The sequence below is a fragment of the Schistosoma haematobium genome, chromosome 1 (assembly GCF_000699445.3).
Source record: "Schistosoma haematobium chromosome 1, whole genome shotgun sequence".
In the NCBI taxonomy this organism is placed as follows: Eukaryota; Metazoa; Platyhelminthes; class Trematoda; order Strigeidida; family Schistosomatidae; genus Schistosoma; species Schistosoma haematobium.
Genome location: NC_067196.1, coordinates 70,240,738 through 70,263,145, shown reverse-complemented (window position 1 = coordinate 70,263,145; position 22,408 = coordinate 70,240,738). Strand labels below are relative to the sequence as shown.

Sequence of the window (22,408 nt, the reverse complement as noted above, 5' to 3'; positions counted from 1 at the left end):
GTGAGAAGAGTCTCTGTAAGTTAAACACAGTCAGTGAATATAGAAGGTTCACTTATGTAAGTCGGAAAACGGCAATATTTGTTTAGGCACAGTGACGAAGTTAAGTTAATATGTGTTACTATCATAAAACATAGAATATCAGTAGCTTGAACACGTTTTGATCTCATCGGCTTCCATATCGCGCGTAGATAGTTTATTAAATGACACCATGGATGACTTTCGATATTATTTCTCACCCTATGATGATCATCTTTTTGAATTTGTTCTGACTGTAGTGAAGTAACGTGTATCAACTCAGATTGCCGCACACCCGTACCAGATCCTACATTGATGATGATTGGTTAACCGACCGTGAAATGATAGCTGAATCGGGTCAGTGTCCACTAGTTTATACTACCATATAAAATAGAATGACTATCTATATTGAAATGAATATTGTATAAAAGCAATAAATAATTTGCTACCAGTGATCGCTACAGCTGCCTAAAATTTACATCGAAAAACAATCAATTACAGCTACAAAGCATCAAGATTGAGTGTAAACACGATATTCGGTGTTAATAAACGAAAAAACAGATGGTTATTTCATATTTTACATGAAGTGACTTTATTAGCTAATATAAATCTCAACACAACTTATTAGTCGATAATTACAGACAGCAAAGGATATTCGCCGCTTAAAGGATTTAATTACAAAGCTTAAGATAAACTTATTGTATTGTTCTGCACTAGTCATCCATCTAATGTCAACCACATAAATTATATTGACTTACGTGATTTCGAGAAGATTGTTCAATATCAAAATTGGAAGTGTCATCTGGACTGGTGACTTCGGGAATGTACGGAGGATTTTCTAAGGTGAATATTTAAAAAAAACCAATCGTTGAAAGTTTTATTACATTCCAAGTATAATTCATGTAGTATTAACGTTCCAGCAACTACATTTAACCTCCAAAAAGTCTGCTAAACGTACTAATGACCCTATTGGTTGTTTGATTCTCCACGTCGATGTGATGGACTGGAATTCGTCAGTCACTTTTGGTATATGTGAATTTTGTATGGACTGCCTCTAAATTAACATTATTAAGTCACTAACATTTTAGTCAGAGTTGGATAGTGGCTGACAGTGGGTCCAGGGCACGAGTTTCATCTTGTTTGAGACTCATCAGCTGGATGTAACCAATCCATTATTGATGTCAACACCAAGTAAAACAGACGGAGCAGTCAAATAAAATATCGTGATAATATAGCACTAAAACCTACACACCATATTTACTAAGAAACATAAAAGCCTAACATTTCTCAAATATGAGATAGTTATCTAATTCAATATGTGTTGAATGAGTCCATAGTCGTTTTACAAAGTTGGTTAACTCATTGATCCGTGTTACGCTTTTGTTAGGTATTTGGTAACCATTAGGATTTGCAGTAACTGAGGTTTGAAGAATGACTGGTGATTTGTGAATACTAATGTATTATTATACTGCAAAGATACTCCACATTCTGTTCAGCAAGATTTGGGATGAAGAACAAGTACCAACAGACTGGAAAGAAGGACTTCTGATCAAAATACCAAAGGCGATCTCAGCAACTGTGATAACTACAGGGGCATCACTCTTCTCTCAATACCAGGAAAAGTCTTCAACAGGGTATTGTTAAACATAATGAAGGACTCCGTAGATGCCCAACCTCGAGACCGACAGGCAGGATTCCGTAAGGATCAATCGTGTACAGACCAAAACGCAACACTACGGATCATTGTGGAACAATCAATTGAATGGAATTCATCACTCTACATCAACTTCATTAACTACGAAAAAGCATTTGATAGCGTGGACAGGACAACACTATGGAAGCTTCTTCGACACTGCGGCGTGCCTCAGAAGATAGTCAACATCATACAGAATTCCTATGATGGATTGAACTGCAAAATCGTGCATGGAGGACAGCTGACAAACTTGTTCGACGTAAAAACCGGTGTCAGGCAAGGTTGCTTACTCTCACCCTTTCTCTTTCTCCTGGTGATCGACTGATTCATAAAGACGTCAACATTTGGGGGGAAGCATGGAATACAGTGGACAGCTAGGATGCAGTTGGACGATCTAGACTTCGCAGATGATCTGGCTCTTCTATCGCACCAGTGTAGCAGCAGCAGTAGGTCCCAACATACACAAAGGGAAAAGCGAGATTCTCCGATACAATACAGCATGCACCAATCCAATCACAATTGACGGAAAAGATTTGGAAGATGTAAAAACCTTTATATGTCATTGATGAACACGGTGGATCTGATGCAGATGTGAAGGCGTGGATCGGCAAAGTAAGAACAGCACATTTACAACTGAAGATCTAGAACTCAAAAAAACTGTCAACCAACACCAAGGTCGGAATTTTCAATACAAATGTCAAGACAGTTCTACTGTATGGGGCGGAAACCTGGAGAACTACAAAAGCCATCATCCAGAAGATACAAGTGTTTGGGAACAGCTTTCTACGCAAAATACTTCGGGTTCGTTGGCCAGACATTATTAGCAACAACCTACTGTGAGAGAGAACAAACCAGATCCCAGTGGAGGAAGAAATCAGGAAGAAGCGCTGGAAGAGGATAGGACACAGTGAGGAAAGCACCCAACTGCATCACAAAGCCCTTGCATGGAATCCTCAAGGCCGAAGGAGGAGAGGAAGATCAAAGAACACATTAGGCCAAGAAATGGATAGACATGAGGAGAATGAACAACAATTGGATCGAACTAGGAAGGAAGGTCCAGGACAGAGTAGGTTAGAGAATGCTGGTCGGCGGCCTATGCTCCATTGGGAGTAACAGGCGTAAGTAAGTGATGTATTATTATGCGGCCTACAACACTAATTTTGATATTGGTGGCGGATGGGTCCCGATATCAAGATAATCTAGCAAATCATTTGTTCCTAAACCCGAAATTTGTGATCACAGATGACTATTCATTCAAAACAAGTACATCTTGCACGTGAATATAACTCAGTGAAAATGATGATTCATTTCAACCTAAATTAGACAGGAATGGATTATGAATGGTCTTGAGTGCTGTTAGTGTGAGATCGTTTATCACTTTCCGGTTCCCCACACCGTCGAAGGGTTCTTCTAGAGGTACCTGAAAAGGAAATTCAGTTAGAGTTGATCTAAGTGACCTGAGAGCGTGACCGCACTGCCCAAAAGACAACTGCCTGAAGTCGGTCACACACGACCTTTTTGTGAGTAGTTTTTGTGTTAGCTCCGTACTTGTTGAGACCTTATCACCGAAAACGGATATCTGCGGATAAGGCGAGGTGTGTAATTTTACGGTCGACCATTTCTAACCCCACCCTTCCTTTGCGGGAAGGTAGCATCGTTGTTATACTGATTGTCTAAGGGGAACACCTTACTACTTCTGTACAGCCAACATTATGACTTCGCACTTGGACCTTGGGTTTGCTGTTTTTTAATCTTACCGTTCTTCAACCGACCTGCCTGGAGTGGTAGGACCTTGAGGAACGATCGTTCCAGCCAGCATAGCCCGGTTGGTTTATCACGATAGGCAATTCAAACCACCACATCAAAGTATCAGAAGTGTTGCATAAATAAATATGAACGAATTCTAATAATCTACGTATGTTTCCAAAAAATGTACACAACATACGTGCCACCATTACGTCTTATTTCATTGATAAAATTCACTCACGATTCAAGAGATGCATGTCTTAGAGATAACAAGACAAATGTACTTAGCAAGAAATGTAGGCACAACTAATTAAGAAAGGTCAGAATACAAACTATATGGCTAAAAGTATCAATAAAACCATGAAATAGCACCAGATGAAGGTATCTACATGAATAATCTTAGGAAAGTAAATAATGTTAATACCAGATCCGGTATTTTAGATTTCTAAGTCGTTTTATATTTTACCGTAACTATATAAAGTGTTAATGTCAAAAGTGCTTTTTGTAGACAGATATTGTGTATTGTCCAGAACAGCTGAATTGTCAACAGTATATTTATTCAACTTGAAAAAATATTTTAGGTACATATAACTTACGTTCATGAATGTGTTCCCAATCTATGCCATTAAAAAAAGCATGGCCCTTCAACTCATCTATTCCATTTCGACCAAATCTTCGTTTCCGGTCACAAATTAGATGTCGTATTAGGTCACATGCTGATTCGGAAATTTTTACACAATCAGTCGGAATGGTAAAATGTTTCTAAAAATAGATAACGACTTTATAATTTTAAAATACCTATATATATGAAGTACCTAGTAAACAGAGTATTCATGCAAATGGTGATAAAAACTACTTTGCTCTCTATTATTAGATTGATTCAGACCACTCTCGAAGTAACATTTTGCACTTAGGGGGAGAAAACTACACCCAAAACACACCTGCATTGTTTCTCGAAGTGTCCAAAAGACTACATTTAGTCAACAAACAAAACCTCATCATCGGTTGCCACACTGTATTAGCAGTGTGATGCGATTAGATATAGAAAGGAAAAGCATAAGATTTCGAGGTGCAAGATCTAAGAGAGAAATAAAATTGAGTGCAGCTGTCATTGAGACCGATCCTGAGCTCTGTAATCAAACATCTATAACCACTAGTCACAGCTGTTGTGCAGACTCCAGACAGGTAGTCTTTATATGCCAACACAGCTGACTTTATAGACGGATGCCACGTTTTAGTTCGGCATACGTAATACATGTTCAAACCACCTTAGCAGACGACGATTCACTACATCAACCGATTTGCCATCCTTACCCAGTACTCTGTGTATAACGATAGCACTGCTCACTCAATGGTCGTAACATATGAGCAATACTTTGAAGATATCTATGATCGAAAAATCTGATAGGTAGCTGCGAAAACTGTTTATTTTGCGACATTAAATTGATTACGATAGATGAGACTACTTCTACACCAATCATTTTTTGCGCCGACTAGTGGGTTGTTCTTATGTGATCAAACCCGATGAGAAGAAACAAAATTACATTCACGTTGATTTACAAATCAATCAAACGATTATAAATTACAAAATCTTATCAACTGAGTAATTATCGCTGAACACAAAATCACAATAAAGTAGTCAATACAAGGAAAAGTGTGTAGAACATCAAATAACTAATTGCAACTAAAACTACACTAAACGTTAACGGATAGAATTTACACTGAGTAATCTAACTTAAAGAATGAGTTAAGAATTGATTTAATCGTAGTCATCTTAACCAATATGCAAAATTTAGATTGATCATCTTTCCAATGTAATATGGGTATAGAGAATCACCAGAAATCCTGCACAATATACATGTCTTTTGTTTTTAAAGATTATGTTCCACTGACATACAGTGGTATAGAATGAACTGTTGATCAGTATATTCAAACTTTCAACTAATTTGCCACCTTCCCTAAGTATCCCACGCTAGATCTCATTGACTACTTGCTTGATTCGAAAATATATAAGATCAATAACCTGCAGTCTGCGTATGTCTGCTACTTTTAAATATTGTGTTCCACTGGCATACAGTGGTATAGAATGAACTGTTGATCAGTATATTCAAACTTTCGTTGGTAGGTGGACATTACATGGTTTACATTACAAGTAATGGAAGTTGGCAAACGCCATCCCAGTATTCTGAATCCATACAGAGATTTAGTCAGACACCAACTCACTCGAGGATGGGACTTCTAAAATAAGTGGAGCGGTTGATGAACTCAACTACTTTACTCCTTATCATTAGTTCAGGAGTTGACGCAGACTAGTCATGAAGCAATATTTTGCTTTAGAGGGAGAGAAACGTATTTCGAACATGCCTGCATTGTTGAAGGCGATCAGAAGACTGCACTTTGTCGGCGTCTTCACCAAACATAAATGTCTTTTGTGTATTCCAGGTGAACAAGTGGTTCTCCTGATGAGATCAAATCTTAAAAAGTCAGATGGGTGTTATCTCTGAAAGAATATCCAAGGTAAAGTTAAATAAGAATGAAAGTGAACACCCTTAATGCTTAAATTTGGTCTTCTTTAATCGATAAGTCGCATTTGAGGCATATATCAATGTTGTTGACTAATACTAATTATCCGCTACCCACTTTTTCATAAAGTAGTTTTTTTAAAGGTTAGTACTTGTGTCTATGATGCATTTGGTCATAATTTCAGTTTGAAATTTGCGGAATTTGATTTACCTCAAAGTTCATAATGTGACTATAAGTTTCGATCAGATTTTCACTGTAGAAAGGCGTTTCGCCGAAGAGCATTTCATACATCACAACTCCGAGAGACCAGTAATCACATTCAACACCATAAGTCCCATGGCCATCTTCAGAAGCCCGCAAAATTTCTGGTGATATATAGTCTGGTGTACCGACGGCTGTATTGTTCTTCACTAGTCCATTTTCGCCAAGTTTTAAACAGGAACCAAAATCAGCAAGGACAATGTGACCTGAGCTATAGCAACAAAAAGAAGAACCTTATTGACAAGTGGTTTATGTGTAGTAGGTAGATGAACTGATGTTAGTTTTAATATTAAACGGTAGTGTGACCACCCTCCCACAACTCATTTGATTTTCAAAAATATACAATGAAGCAAATCACAGTGTACTTCATCTAAAGAAATATAGCTAGTTAATCTCATAACTTCATTCTAAAAGTTAAGATACAACTTAATAAACGCGATTAATAAGTCTCAAATATATTAAGCTATTTTGCCACGAACCTAGTTATACCAGTACATCCTGAGTCTTTGGTTAGTCGATCAAGTCTAACAAAATTGTCAATAAACGTTTTAGTGATCTAGCTACCACAAATCGATTCAGCTCCTGATCCATTTGCATTACATGTGGACCCGAAGCAGTTCCTACACGTCGAGTCATGCATAAATCTGGATATCTTACGACTGATATGTTCTTTAAACAAAGATGTAAGGAATTTTTAGATCTAGGTATATGAAACGTGATTCAAAACCTATAAAAAATGAGTGATTAGAATTCCAGACTATTTTGCCAGTGTTGGTCTACATCAATGATAACAATGAAGACGAAGTATAATAAACTGACCAAATCAAGAGACGTGAAGTACGAATGAAGTGCTTGGTATCACTGGCCATGTTTAGAACCGTAGATACGCTACAACACGTCAGAAATTTATCAGGGAAATTCTCAGAATCAAACTTAATTTTTTTTCCAGGTGTCCAAGATGTAAAAAACTCAGGATAGACTGTACTGCTATTTTATAAATTACCAGTGAACAGACTCGGAGGTGCCATTCATCATAAAACCCACCTTTGTAGCAACACGTTATCTGGCTTTATATCTCTGTGGACATAACCCAGTTGATGCAAAGCGTCAATGGCCAAGACCATTTCAGAAACGTAGAACTGTACAATGCTTTCAGGTATCTTGTCGTCAAACTTGCTCAACATGGTAAGCATATCCCCACCATTGTAAAAATCCATAAGAAAATACTTAGTTTACCATTAGATAAAAAGCAAAGTTACCAAGAACTTTTCATCCTGAAATGTGTGGTGTAATTTGGCCAGCCACAGAGATTTACTGACCATTGCCTTCACCATCACATCACGCTCCTCTTGAAAACATGCTCTCTACAAGTATCCTAAGAAGCTTTAAATGACTTACATCTGAACGTTTGAGCATATCGTACTTATGGAGAGATTTCAAAGCATATATCTTTCCATCATTTTTCCACTTAACAACTGATACGTCTCCAAAAGCCCCTGACCCAATCAGTCTTATGGTTTCAAACTCCGACTTTGATATCCAACAACTTTCAATCTTGTCGACATACTTTTTTACTAAAGACAGTAAAAAACTGAAGCTTCCTACCAGCATTATAGAACTTCATGCAGTTCCTTTCATTTTTGTGTTGAGGGAGTTTGCATTCATAAGACAGGCAAACGATTGCGTCTAACAGGTATTCTACGCTAACAGAGTTGTCCTCTAGCAGGGGTGAACTTTTAGTATAAAGAGAAACAAGTTCATTAATCCTGTCGTGAAGCGTCCTCATTTATCTCTCCAGTATGTATAACAAGCCAGAAAATCCCATCATACCTCCCCAAAAGTGCAGCAGCCAATTAGAGCGCCAGAGTATGAGCAATAAGTCTATGGCGGTACCCTCAAAAATGGCATAACCTTTCAAATCAAATTCATGTTACAATATTATAGTCTAACTTTCTTCACTCTAAAAACATGTATGTTTGTAATTATGATTTTCAAAGTGGATTAATAAAACTTTGCTTTCTTAAATTCACCTTGTCTTTTAAAATTAGCTGAAATTAGTGTTCAGAAGTTCCTTGTTTTTTCGAATTTTCCTCTTGAATAAACTGAGTTGTATCTAGTTTAGAGCAAACAGATACACACACATCTACCGCGGATAAATCGAAAACGTTGTGATTTGAAATGTAATAAAAAAGAAAGGTCGACCATATAACTGTCAATCACGAGCACGCGTTAGCTCGATCCAGACCTAACGTCTGGAAAGCAAACATACCAGATATCATGCACTCAGCATTGCTAGTAGGTTGGACAATAGACCCAGAGTCCTCAATTGAAATGGCTTGGGACGCATTTTGAGATTTATACTCAAAAGTTACCGCACCTCACATCCCTTGGACTATACCGAGGGGACCGAGAAACTCTCCACCATGGTTCAGTAGGGAGGTCCGCATTCTTCTCCGTAAGAGAAGAAAAATGTGGGATAGATTTAGGTTACTGGGGACTGATGAAACTAAATCCCAGTATAGAAAAGTCCGGAATACCTGTGCCTCGACCCTCTGTAAGTCTAGAAAATTAAGGAATCCATAGAATGTCCCAAACGCTTGTATTCCTGTAATAACCAGAGGAGAAAAAGAAGAGGAAATATTCCTGCTCTATGGGTGGACAGTACTGCTGCGTCACTAGTGGAGGACGACTTTGGTAAGGCTCAAGTGTTCTCAAACTACTTTAGCAATGTATACACCATAGAAGCACCCTTCTCGTCAGCGTATACAGATCCCCCCACACATACACTGGATAGCGTGACCATTAGAGAACTCGATGTCCTTGGTCTGCTAAATAAGCTTAACATAGGTAAATCCACAGGGCCCGATGAATTGCATCCAAGGCTACTGAAGGAATTATCTAACTTCGTTGCTTTAACCTATCCGTAACGCAGAGTCGTTTACCAAAAGATTGGAAGAACGCCATAGTAAATCCTGTCTTCAAAACAGGTGCGAAACATAAACCTGAGAATTACCGACCCGTTAGCCTAACTAGTGTGGTTGTTAAAATCTTAGAAAAGATCATTCAGAAGGAGCTGCTTAAGTACGTCGATGAAAACCGGATCCTTTCGGAGAAGCAGCACGGTTTCAGAATAGGTTACTCTTGTCTCACTAACTTATGAGTGGCTCGTGAAAGCTGGTGCGCTCTTAAGGACCAAAAGTTACCTGTAGACGTAGCCTACATTGATTTCAGAAAAGCTTTTGACAAGGTTCCGCACAACCGGCTGTTATATAAGTTAAGAAATGTCGGGGTTGGAGGCAGTCTATTGATGTGGATAAAAGACTTCTTAGTTGGACGCTAGCAAAGAGTACGGGTGAACTCAAAGTTATCTAGCTGGGAAACTGTGCTTAGTGGAGTGCCCCAAGTTACAGTTTTGGGGCCAGTGCTACTCCTCTTGTATGTAAATGACCTTCCTCGTCTCTTATCATCATCGGTCTTGCTATATGCTGACGACGTCAAGATATGGAGAACGATACGATGTAAGGATGATAGCCTAGAAATCCAAAATGACCTGAAGAAATTATCTGAATGGTCTCAAACCTGGCAGTTGCCGATAAGTACTTCCAAGTGTGTTGTAATGCATACCGGTCATCAAGGTACAGATACATACACGATAAATAGCACTGAGCTACCTGTCGTCCAAACAAATAATGACTTGGGAGTCATCGTTAGCGAAAACTTAAAGACTACTGCGCACTGCCGTGCAATAGCCGCCAGAGGTTTTAGAACCTTATGGTCAGTAGGTAGGGCTTTTAGTCATGTCGACGCTAAAACGTTTTTGTCTTTGTATGCAGTGTTCGTACGTCCTAAACTTGAGTACTGCATACAAGCCCGTACTTAAAAAAAGACAGTGAGCTTCTGGAGAAGGTTAAAAACAGTAACTAAGCTGATTCCCGGAATAGCAAAGCCTCCGTATGATGCTCTACTGGCCAAGCTGAACCTCTCCTCGTCGCCATATCGTAGAACTAGAGGCGACTTGATTACAGTCTACAAATTGCTTAGTGATAAATTTACACCTGATATGCCCTCATTTTTTTTGTCTTCCAAAACAGAGGATTTAAAAGGACACTCCAAAAAAGGTCACAAACCCAGAAGAAATTACTTGTCAGCTGACTATCGACTTTCCCATCGAATCATCAACGAGTGGAATTCATTACCTCAGCACGCGGTTGAGGCTCCATCCGTCGATTCTTTCAAAAGAAAGTTGGATCAACTGAGGGACCACCATTGCCAGGACTAACACAGGCCATCAAGCCTCCTGTCCTTTCCGATCTGAAACTGACTTTGTTGTTTGTACTTGTTCTGTTTATGCTTGCTTTTGTGTACTTGCTGCGTCAGAAATCATTCTTGGTCTACCTTAACTTGAAGCATTTCGGTTAAGGCTTGGAATCTTGCTAAACTTTGTCTTTTGGTACCTTCTTTCTCAGTGCCTCTGACACTTGTGTTCATATTATGTAAATATGGTGTTTTTAACCTTAATCTGATTACAATGGTTGGTAGTACTTATAAATGTGGACAGCCAAATTGTTTATTCCCCGTGGGAAGAAGGAATGCAGTGCTATGAGTGTAAAAGTGGTTCCACAAGATGTGTACTCGTTTAGGTCGCACCGCATACAAAAGATACTCGAAGCCTAACTCGCATTGCGTTTTTACGTGTTTTGTTGTACAACTAAGACGTTAGTCATCTAGGGGACTATGAGCCTATTAGCTTTGGCCCGTAAAAAGAAAGATGGCGGTTGCACTAGTAACACGAGCACTGACAAAGAAGAATATGCCAGTGTAGTACGTACCGTTACGAGATGTGTTAAACACCCGACCGTGAAATCTCCGTTAAAACTAACGAGGATTGAAGCGCCACTTGATATTGACACTGATAGTCATGCATCTCTAGTGAAAATTGATGACCCGGATAAAACCATCACCGTTCCAAATAGGCCAGGTGTGGCTGTCCTGACTGATGAAAAATGGACTGCACTACGGAGAAAAAGAAATGAGGAGAAAAATGCTGTTGGTAATACGCACTTGCTTGGCATGTCATTGGTGAACTCCCATTACGAGTCACAAAATGCATTACCAAAGTCAAATAGTAAAACAGAACCCTACTCTAGCGTGACGGAGGAGAATTTACTCTGAGATGGTGGAGAAGATTTCTAGCTCAGGTGGATGATTTTGGTGGAGTTTTGTTCTCTGAGCTGGATGGTTTGGTCGTGGAGCTTTCATCGTTCTTCTGAACGACATCATCAGCACAAACTTCAGATAGAAGTGAAGTGTTCGAATTTCTCCATATGTGTTTCACAGCTTGTTCTGTGCACCTCGATGTTGATTGGTTCTTGTTGACCTTAAATTTATCATTGTTTACTTCTTTGTTTTGGTTATGTCTCCCATTAGTTTGATTTTTGTTCCTATATTTATGCATGATTTTCCTGATTGGTTGATAAATTGGATTGATTTCAATATGTTTGTTGATTGCTGATTGACCTGAGTGCCAAGCTTCTAAAAATTCTCTGGTGTTTTTAGAGTTTCCTCTGTCTAAGATTTCTACATTTTCCCAATCGAATGAATGTCCGTAGTTATCCACGTGTATTGATATAAGTGAAGAGATATCATGGCGTTTGACTGCTAATTGATGTTCATGTAGGCGTAGGTGGAGGGGGCGTCCGCTTTGTCCGATGTAGTGTTTGTCGCAGTTGGTACAATTTATTTTGTAGATGATGTTTGATTTGTTTTCCTTTGTTATTTCATCTTTTGGTTTGCATAGGATTGATTGTAATGATTTTGTTGGTTTGTGTGCCACACCTATCCCGAAGGTTTTCAGCAGTCTCGTTGCGGTTTCTGATATTCCTTGTATGTACGGTAGGGTGATCCTTTTGTTGATTTTGTGCTTGATTTGGGTTCTGATGCTGTGTGCCGTTGGTGCTTTTTGATGAAGTTGATTGGGTAGCCGTTCTTTTGAAATATGTCCTTCAGGTATTTCTCTTCATTTTTTCGTGCTGCCAGTGTGCTGCAGTGTGTCCTCGCCCTCTTGAACAATGTGTGTACGCAGTTGATTTTGTGAGCTCTTGGGTTGTTGCTGTTGTAATTGAGGATTTGATCTGTATGGGTCGGTTTCCTATATACTTGAGTTTCCAGTTTTCCTGTATCGGTTCTAGTGATCAATATATCCAAGAATGCTAGTTGGTTGTTTGACTCCTGTTCCATTGTAAACTTGATGTCGTTGAAAACGTTGTTGATCAGTTTGTATGTGTTTTCCAGTTCATCCTTTTTGACGATGACAAAGGTGTCGTCTACGTAGCGAATCCAAACTTTTGGCTTGATCACTGGTAATATCGTGGCTTCTAGTCTTTGCATCACTGCTTCTGCGATCAGTCCTGATATTGGTGATCCCATTGGTGTCCCTTTTGTTTGTTCGTAGATTTTGTTGTTGAATTGAAAATATGTTGTTAGGCATAAATCGATGAGTTCCAGTAGACTTTTAATTTGAAGTGTCGTGTATTTGGTGAGATTTGTGTCGTTGTTGAGTAGCAGGGATATAGTTTCTTTTGCTAGCTGTGGTTCAATTGAGGTGAACAGTGCTGTTACGTCGAAGGATATCATGAGTTCGTCGTTGTTGATTTGAATATCCTTAATTTGGTCCAGGAATTGTGTTGGGGATTTGATGGAGTGTTTGGCTGAATCTACTAGATGTCTCAGTATTCGTGAAATTTCTTTTGACAAATTGTATGTTGGCGTTCCGGGGAGTGCTACTATTGGACGTAGTGGAATGTTTGGTTTGTGTATTTTGGGTCTACCGTAGAATCGGGGAGTACTGGTACACTGGATTTCATTCTCCATTGGTCTCTCCATTGGTCAAAACAAGACCAATGGAGAGACCAATGGAGAATGAAATCCAGTGTACCAGTACTCCCCCGATTCTACGGTAGACCCAAAATACACAAACCAAACATTCCACTACGTCCAATAGTAGCACTCCCCGGAACGCCAACATACAATTTGTCAAAAGAAATTTCACGAATACTGAGACATCTAGTAGATTCAGCCAAACACTCCATCAAATCCCCAACACAATTCCTGGACCAAATTAAGGATATTCAAATCAACAACGACGAACTCATGATATCCTTCGACGTAACAGCACTGTTCACCTCAATTGAACCACAGCTAGCAAAAGAAACTATATCCCTGCTACTCAACAACGACACAAATCTCACCAAATACACGACACTTCAAATTAAAAGTCTACTGGAACTCATCGATTTATGCCTAACAACATATTTTCAATTCAACAACAAAATCTACGAACAAACAAAAGGGACACCAATGGGATCACCAATATCAGGACTGATCGCAGAAGCAGTGATGCAAAGACTAGAAGCCACGATATTACCAGTGATCAAGCCAAAAGTTTGATTCGCTACGTAGACGACACCTTTGTCATCGTCAAAAAGGATGAACTGGAAAACACATACAAACTGATCAACAACGTTTTCAACGACATCAAGTTTACAATGGAACAGGAGTCAAACAACCAACTAGCATTCTTGGATATATTGATCACTAGAACCGATACAGGAAAACTGGAAACTCAAGTATATAGGAAACCGACCCATACAGATCAAATCCTCAATTACAACAGCAACAACCCAAGAGCTCACAAAATCAACTGCGTACACACATTGTTCAAGAGGGCGAGGACACACTGCAGCACACTGGCAGCACGAAAATGAAGAGAAATACCTGAAGGACATATTTCAAAAGAACGGCTACCCAATCAACTTCATCAAAAAGCACCAACGGCACACAGCATCAGAACCCAAATCAAGCACAAAAATCAACAAAAGGATCACCCTACCGTACATACAAGGAATATCAGAAACCGCAACGAGACTGCTGAAAACCTTCGGGATAGGTGTGGCACACAAACCAACAAAATCATTACAATCAATCCTATGCAAACCAAAAGATGAAATAACAAAGGAAAACAAATCAAACATCATCTACAAAATAAATTGTACCAACTGCGACAAACACTACATCGGACAAAGCGGACGCCCCCTCCACCTACGCCTACATGAACATCAATTAGCAGTCAAACGCCATGATATCTCTTCACTTATATCAATACACGTGGATAACTACGGACATTCATTCGATTGGGAAAATGTAGAAATCTTAGACAGAGGAAACTCTAAAAACACCAGAGAATTTTTAGAAGCTTGGCACTCAGGTCAATCAGCAATCAACAAACATATTGAAATCAATCCAATTTATCAACCAATCAGGAAAATCATGCATAAATATAGGAACAAAAATCAAACTAATGGGAGACATAACCAAAACAAAGAAGTAAACAATGATAAATTTAAGGTCAACAAGAACCAATCAACATCGAGGTGCACAGAACAAGCTGTGAAACACATATGGAGAAATTCGAACACTTCACTTCTATCTGAAGTTTGTGCTGATGATGTCGTTCAGAAGAACGATGAAAGCTCCACGACCAAACCATCCAGCTCAGAGAACAAAACTCCACCAGAATTTACTCTCATCGAGTATTGTTGAGAGTAATTTGCCGGTGTCTAACAGTCCTGCTCCCAAACTTAGACACGCGCATGATTCGGAGAAGCTAAGAGAATATATCCGTAGCATCTTGTCAGATAACACTAAAGGAGTTCAGGTCAAAAAATTCATAAGAATAGGTGAGAGGACCGATGACAATTTTGACCTTCGTCCATATTGGCTCTTAAAGGTAATCCTACGGTCGGAGAAGCAACGTGATCTTCTGTTAAGTGGCGATCATGGTCACGATAACACCGAAATTCGAGTAACACCTGATATGTTTCTTGAAGACAGAATAAAAAGGAAGACACCACTATCCGAACTGGATACCCATCGACAAAACGGTGAGAAAATTCTCCAATTAGTGGGTTTTCCAATAGTCAGGTCTTGGAAGCGAATGTTCAGGTAAACCTGAACTCCTTATTCCATTTGATCTGTCTATATCATATTAACTAATCAACGAGAACCAACGAAATAAAAATGAATTCATGCTATTCTGCTAGAATGTTTGTTCTTGCTCTTTTCAAAATGATAAAGGGAACTATGTGTATGAGGTTTGAAATCAGTTAGCTTATCTGAATATGTTAAACAATTGTCTGGAACATTAAAATAACACAATCTCTCAATTACAAATACATCCGTTTTTGAATTCAGTCTTTTATCTTGTTTACATATCTTATTTATTTATCTTCATTTAATGCATGCTGTGACATTTTTGATTCATTTCATATATAAAATGATATGTTTTTCTTAATATACACAGACCAAAGACAATATATAGTTGAATGAAGTTTCTTCTCACATCACTTACGTATACACACAATTTGTTATCTTAACACTTTTTGTTTCACACCACATATCTCTTACACACTAATGTAAATACATACTTCAAACGTTGTTAACGTTGATTGGATGACTTATTCAGTATACAGTAAACCAGAGAACCATGTACCTATTTGTATTCGATAAGTTTGTTGTTTGATTATATTTTCCTTGGAAAAGCTTGGACCAGATTGCCGGGCGAAACGTTGGATTTACTTCAAATTCTTTCACTGAGATTTTACAAATACATTCTTCCTCTTTAATGACTCACATTAACTCGGCGCCCAAATATTGTGAAACTATTCGTTCTTATCTAACATTCAGCTATGTTGTGCAAATAACAGATTCTTGGTATTATGAGATTTTAATGCACTTGATATTAATTAGACTGAGGTGATCATGGAAGGAGCTATAAAAGCAAAGAAGGATTTGTGGAAGGTATTAATCAATTATTCAGGAAACAACACGGTTTTTGCAGTGGCTTATCATTCACTTGGTATTGTTTGGCTTGTATCTTCCCATTGAGGTTTAAGACTGCAATTGATCAGTCTGTTATTGACATACGTGCATACTGTGCGTATGTCTCGATATTGTCTCTGCTAGTCACTAACCATAGAGGCCTATCATTTTTGACAAAACTTTTCATTGCAAGTGAAGATTGGGCTGCGGCGAAAGATCGAAATATTTCTGTAGATGCGATCTTCATGCATCTGAGTAAAGCTTTCGATAAGGTCTTACATTCTAGTTCTAAATTAAAACTGGAATCTTTTGGATTCCATTATGTAGTCATGGGCTGGACAAGTGACTTTCTTCATTACATGAGGCAAAAAGTGAGGGTAAATGGAGCTCTCTCATGGTGGGATCCTATAAAAAATGGAGTTCCCCAGGCACGATCTTCGGTCTTCTTCTCTTTTTACTTTATGTAAATGAATTATCAACTAACAAAATAATAATAATAATATATATTTCTGGATGTGCAGGTACACGCCATTTTTACAGGCATGATCTATAAATTACAACATTTGTTAGTGCATAACATGCTTCCCAACTTATTAAGTTTATAGATGTTATAAAGTAGACTCGTAGAGCGCTTGCTGTAAATTATGATCTTGAGGAGACACGTACATCAAGTTTGTTCCAGACGTCAAAAGTTTCATGGCTGTGCCCTCAGAGCAAATTTCTGAAGAAGAAAAAAAAAGAAGAGCAGCAAGGCAAATGGATATGAACGCCAAACGTTGCTTAACATTGTGTAGTAGAACGGACGGAGGTATAATAAATTAGAATAACTTCATATCATCTCTTGTTAGAGTAAAATGAAGTCAGAGGCTCCATAATAGAGAATGGAGTAATAAAGAACAATGAGTTGTGATGTTTAACAAGTTGGAGTAAGCTCACATGAAAGAAGGGAAGTCAGGGTTGGCACAAGGAAAGCTGTTTATTAGGAAGGGGTTTGCATATAGAGGGTGAAGTTTTAAGAATACCAATAACTATATCTCTTGTTGTCTAATTTTTTCTTTCTTTTTTTGTCCATCCGATGCCTGCCACACAGTGTTAATGTAAAAGTCCGAGTTAGCATGTTACAGGTTGTCTTAGTAGAATAGCTAATCTAGCATAAAACTGGAGACATGAGTCTGAGTGGTGAACGTAGGAAGACAATCTATATCACAGATTGATTGACTTATTCTCAATCATAAAGAGCCTGATACATACAAGATGTTCTGCCCCCACAAACACGGGTGGATTGAAGTCATCGCCCTTACCATCAATGCTTGCTGGTCGGCAACTCCACCCCCCTCCATTTGTGGTGTTAGGCTCATCTAAGCTTATTTTTTGGATATGTCATACCTCACACAATCCTCTGTGTTTCATAACCTGTGGGAAAACACTATTTCCAAAATTGCCATTTTACAAGCTTATCAGGCAGTTACAAGTTATAAACTGTCGGTAAGGCATCGATGCAGTTCTTCTGTTGACTATAGTATAGTATAGTTTGCCAATCAGAGTATAAGCATTAAGAAGGGTATAATGTAGGATAGTTGTTTATTAAAGCGGGCGGAAAAGTATAGAAGTATATGAGTTGTAGATAAGGTAATGAGTGGAGAAATAATATTAATTTATAGTCAACATAGTGTACAGAAGAGTAAAAAGCTAATAAAGAATAAACAGGAAGAAACTCACACTAACTTGGTGCTGATGTTCTTTTATGTTGTCATAACCAGTTGACGGGTAACAGGTTCTATAGATGCAAGACCACTGATATTAGGCAGTGGATTGTGCGGTCCTCCTGACTTTTTAGGGTGGTAGTGAGTGTCCCTTGGCGACCAAGCTTAGTTGAACAGCATCGATAGGTCTAGTGAGTTACCTGTCTACTTCAAGTGAAGAAATAGGGTGGAAAAAGTAACTAATACAAGTGCAAAGTAGGAAAAATAAGGCAAATCATCCGTTCTAATCTTTACCGATGACAAAGATTTAGAGACCAATACACATCATGTCAGATGGAATAGTATTACAGAATGATCTCAGCTCATTAGTGACACGGCTTGACAGGTGGTCACTATAAGTAAATCCTAATAAGTGTGGTGATGCAATTAAATAACTATGATGATTCGTATCACCACACAATATATGGATTCGCGTAACCCGAAGTAAGAAACTATGAAGATTTAGGAGTCACACTAATGATCTGGAGACAACTAGTAACTGTAAGGCTGCTGCTGCAAGAGGCTACAGGGCATTATGTTCTGCTCGTAGATCTTTCCAGTATTTGAACGAACATATGTTTTTTATTATTATACCCCACTTTCGTACGACCACGTTTAGAATATGGGATTCAAGCAGAGAATTCTTGCTCCATGTATGAGGCGCATATGCTGTAACGAGTCCAACGAACAGGGACTAAGATGATAAAAGGTATATCTGGCCTATCTTATGAAGACAGACTGACACTTTAATTTATTTCCGTTATCTTACCGTAAAATACATGGGTGATCTAACGTTGGCTTATCGTATACTGAATGATGACCTTGATATTAACATGTCTTATCCCTTCCGTCTAGGACTGATCATTTGAGAGGACATTAAAGGAAAGTTCAAAAACTGAGATAAAATCGTCTACATCTGGAGTTTCGTTTTTCGCATCGAGTAGTGAAATACTGGAATTCTCTATCAGAACACGTAATCTTAGCAACTTTTGTTGATATATTTAAAACGAGATTGGACCTCCACAGTGTTACAAGCTGCAAAGATTAATATAAGTCGATAAGCCTCCTATCCTTACTACTGATGACTGACAAGTTATACGAATTAAGGTCGAATCGCGCAAGTTCCTATGCTAAAACACACATTTTTTTATTTGTCTTGTTCGCTCCACCTTCATAAGCTTTTTTATTCTGCGAGTTTATTGACTTGATCATTTTACGACTGAAATTTTTTCATTAATGAGGGCTTGAAGGACTTTCCTGTTGCGACTGCGAGAGATTCTAACCCGCACTTGTGAAACGACACTAATGTCGAAACTTCCGCTTATTAACTTTCCGTAGTTTTGAGGTTCCGACAAAATCAGAATGACGGCAGCATACGTAACGTATTCAAACTAGAGACAAGAGTTCGGATTTTTAACCAAAGTATTCTTAATTGCCAATGGTATACGAAAACGTCTCGGCTGTTGATTCGTTTGATAAAATAAAATACCCAAAGATATGCATTGTGGTGTCGAGTCGCGGTTGGCTATGGTCACCACTACAGGAAGACTACGTTCCAGTTAACCGATAAGATCCCTCGTAAGCCAAATAGCAGAAGGCAATTGATGGCTGTAGTCGAAGTGTAATTGCTAGCGATCTCGTGTTACCGAAAGAATACTGAGATCGTGCCAGGTTACAAGTGTGGTTACTGAGCGTAGCCGAATTCGTGCAAGGTCACAATCAACGGAAGAATATATGTATTTTGGTACAGTTAAACAAACACGGACAGTAAAACAATACCTGGCACAATTGGTTATAATAATAATTGTTTCCATTGCACCAATCGCGTTCTCTTGATAAAAGTAGTTCTGTAACAGCTCAGGTTCACTACAGATGCACCAAAATAAATTTTGAGCTTTGAATGTGTCTGTTCTGATTTCCTCACTATAAACGTATTAATCACAGGTAATCAGTTATCTAGGCAATGGATTCGACTCGAGATAAGTGCTTTGTTACTAGCCTACTAGTCAGGTAAGCCCTATTAGTTAGTCATATTTTCGTCTGAACATGATAGTTGTAAGATAACAGTACATTCTTAAAAGCCAACAAGTTGAATTTACGCCATTTTATTGTAAGGCAATCGGAGTAACGAGTGTGCTTCCCAAAAAGTACTGACCCATTTACATGGACAGTTTGGAGGTCGTCATCATTATGGTACATTTGTCTGTAAACTTTCAGCCTATTGTTTTCCAGTTTCAAACGTGCCTTTTGGGCAATTTTCTGTTCAGCATCTAAGTGAGTACTGCGTATGGGAACATAAATTACATTGAAGACTATATTCCACATTCTAACTTCACTTCATTCTCTCTTTAATCCGGTGAACCGGGATGCGTTACAATGTATTCATAGAATGCATAAATAAAGTGTTGTAGCTCGTGCCTTGTGTTCTATTAATATATATCGTAATAACACTGTCAATTAGAGAACAGTGATTTGTCAACCGGACCAATGACGCAAGAAACAAGTACGAGCAGTCTAGAGTCTTATCGGTCCTTCTTCTGGCATAGCCCTGCCTGTTAAGTTCAGAATACCAATCTCAGCCTCCGCGATATGAATCATGTATTTCAAACATACTGAGTTTATTTACAAACCAACTAGACCACATCGTACCATGAAGTAGAAAATAACATTTGTACTAGATTTAGCCAAAAGTGGCTGTAAATGTGGGAGATATTAATTGATAGGCTCGGCATAACCCAAGAATGGTAAATCGTATAATAATAACTCACAGGCCAAAATAAACCATATTATAAGGGAAACAAGAATACGATTAGTTTAGTTACTTAACAAATATACGATAAAAATATACGTATAGTAATAGAAAATAAATAGATTGCAACAGTTACTATTCATTATTCTCATCGGGATATAACATGAAGATAGGTTAAGATGACAGAAAATATCAGTTTTTGATTTCAATACTGGCCCATATGCTTAACAATAACTCATAAATCTAAATTTTATTTCAAGTATTCACGTTAATTGATAACACTTTTGAAATTTAAGGCGGTTTTACTTTCCGAAATTTTAGTTCTTATCAATTTCATATGTATATTAGGTCATTAAGAACAGTTAACGCTTTAAACATGCACGGATTCACATTTCATTTATTCAGACAGGAATAAAGTGAAAGAAGGAACCATTCATATTGAAATAGCTCATTAGAGATTTCGGCATAAAATTCACCTATATGCTCAGAAAGAATTCGTGAGTTATATCTGACACCAGTTCATGAGGAAAACCACCAAAATGCTAGTTTAACGTATATTTTAAAACTATTTATTCGTTATTATTTTATCAATTTTCATAATGAATCTTTTCATAAACAACATATCTCTAATTGAACAAGGAGTGTTTCAATGTCATCAAATATTTCAAAATAATTGCCTCCATATTCATCATATTTAGAGTAGGTTTCTGATATCGGACGTCAAATTTCTTAACGTGTACGCCCTATGCTCACGTTAAATCACATTCACCATGAAACTGTATGGGGCTTAAATTTATGGACTACGCCAAAAAGATACAAAGTGACCTTTATAAAGTTGAATCGCTCATTATATTCAAAATTCAGTCATAAATTAATTTGAGGAATCGGGATTTATAGTTATATTTATGCTAGTATTTGAACGAGGAATATTCTTTTCGATAAATTCTCATCAGGTTCTACAATTATATATCCAAATTAATAATCCGATGGCTCTTTCATCGGGTTTATATGAAGTGATTAAACCAGTGGGAACCCATCTGCCGAGATTGTATGGATTGCCAAAGGTGCACAAACCGGGGGTCCCATTAAGACCTATTTTAGATATGTATAACACTCCTTACCATACTGTAGCTAAGTGGTTGGTAACTGTATTGAAACCTCTACACGAAAAGCTTGTAAAATGTAGTGTTAAGGATGTGTTCCAATTTGTTGATAAAATCAAAAATGCAAATACGTTGGGACTAAAGATGATGTCATTGGATGTAACATCGTTATTCACAAACGTCCCACTCATAGGGACTGTAGAATATATACTTGAACAGCTAATAGAAAATGAAATTGAAACTACTGTCCCTATCAATGTCGTGAAAGAGTTATTACTCAAATGCACCGTGAATGTAAACTTCAAGTTCAACGGTGAAATATATAGACAAACAGATGGTGTTGCAATGGGTTCACCACTGGGCCCTATACTAGCTGATATTTTTCTAGCCAAGCTAGAAGATGGTCCACTAAAAAAGATTATTCGCAACTTCACATTTTACTGTAGATACGTGGATGACACGTTCATCCTCTGTAAAGATAATGCGTCACCGCAAGAGGTTCTTAGGCGATTTAATGAAGTGCATCCAGCCATTCAGTCTACATCTGAAGAAGAGAGTGATGGCCGAATAGCCTTTTTGGACGTTCTCTTGACTAAGAGAGCGAATGGATCGGTAAAAAGGAATATAAACAGCAAAAGTACATGGACTGGGCAGTATACTAATTTCCTGAGCTTTGTACCTCTTCAGTACAAACGAAATT

At 38.1% G+C, this 22,408-nt stretch overlaps 1 protein-coding gene across 1 annotated transcript in view; it reads right to left on the bottom strand.

Moving 5' to 3' along the window:
- Positions 1-8,144, bottom strand: part of CDC42BPB_1 (Serine/threonine-protein kinase MRCK beta) — a 55,399-nt gene extending 47,255 nt beyond the window's left edge. Inside the window, exons 1-7 of the mRNA XM_051209566.1 lie at positions 7,844-8,144; positions 7,637-7,812; positions 7,498-7,602; positions 7,283-7,464; positions 6,188-6,449; positions 4,051-4,216; positions 774-853 (exon numbers count right to left, since the gene is read on the bottom strand). Of these exons, the coding sequence (XP_051075022.1) occupies positions 774-853; positions 4,051-4,216; positions 6,188-6,449; positions 7,283-7,464; positions 7,498-7,602; positions 7,637-7,812; positions 7,844-8,024 (1,152 nt within the window). The 5' untranslated portion in view covers positions 8,025-8,144. The remainder of the gene's footprint in view (positions 1-773; positions 854-4,050; positions 4,217-6,187; positions 6,450-7,282; positions 7,465-7,497; positions 7,603-7,636; positions 7,813-7,843) is intronic.
- Between the last annotated feature and the right edge of the window lie 14,264 nt (positions 8,145-22,408).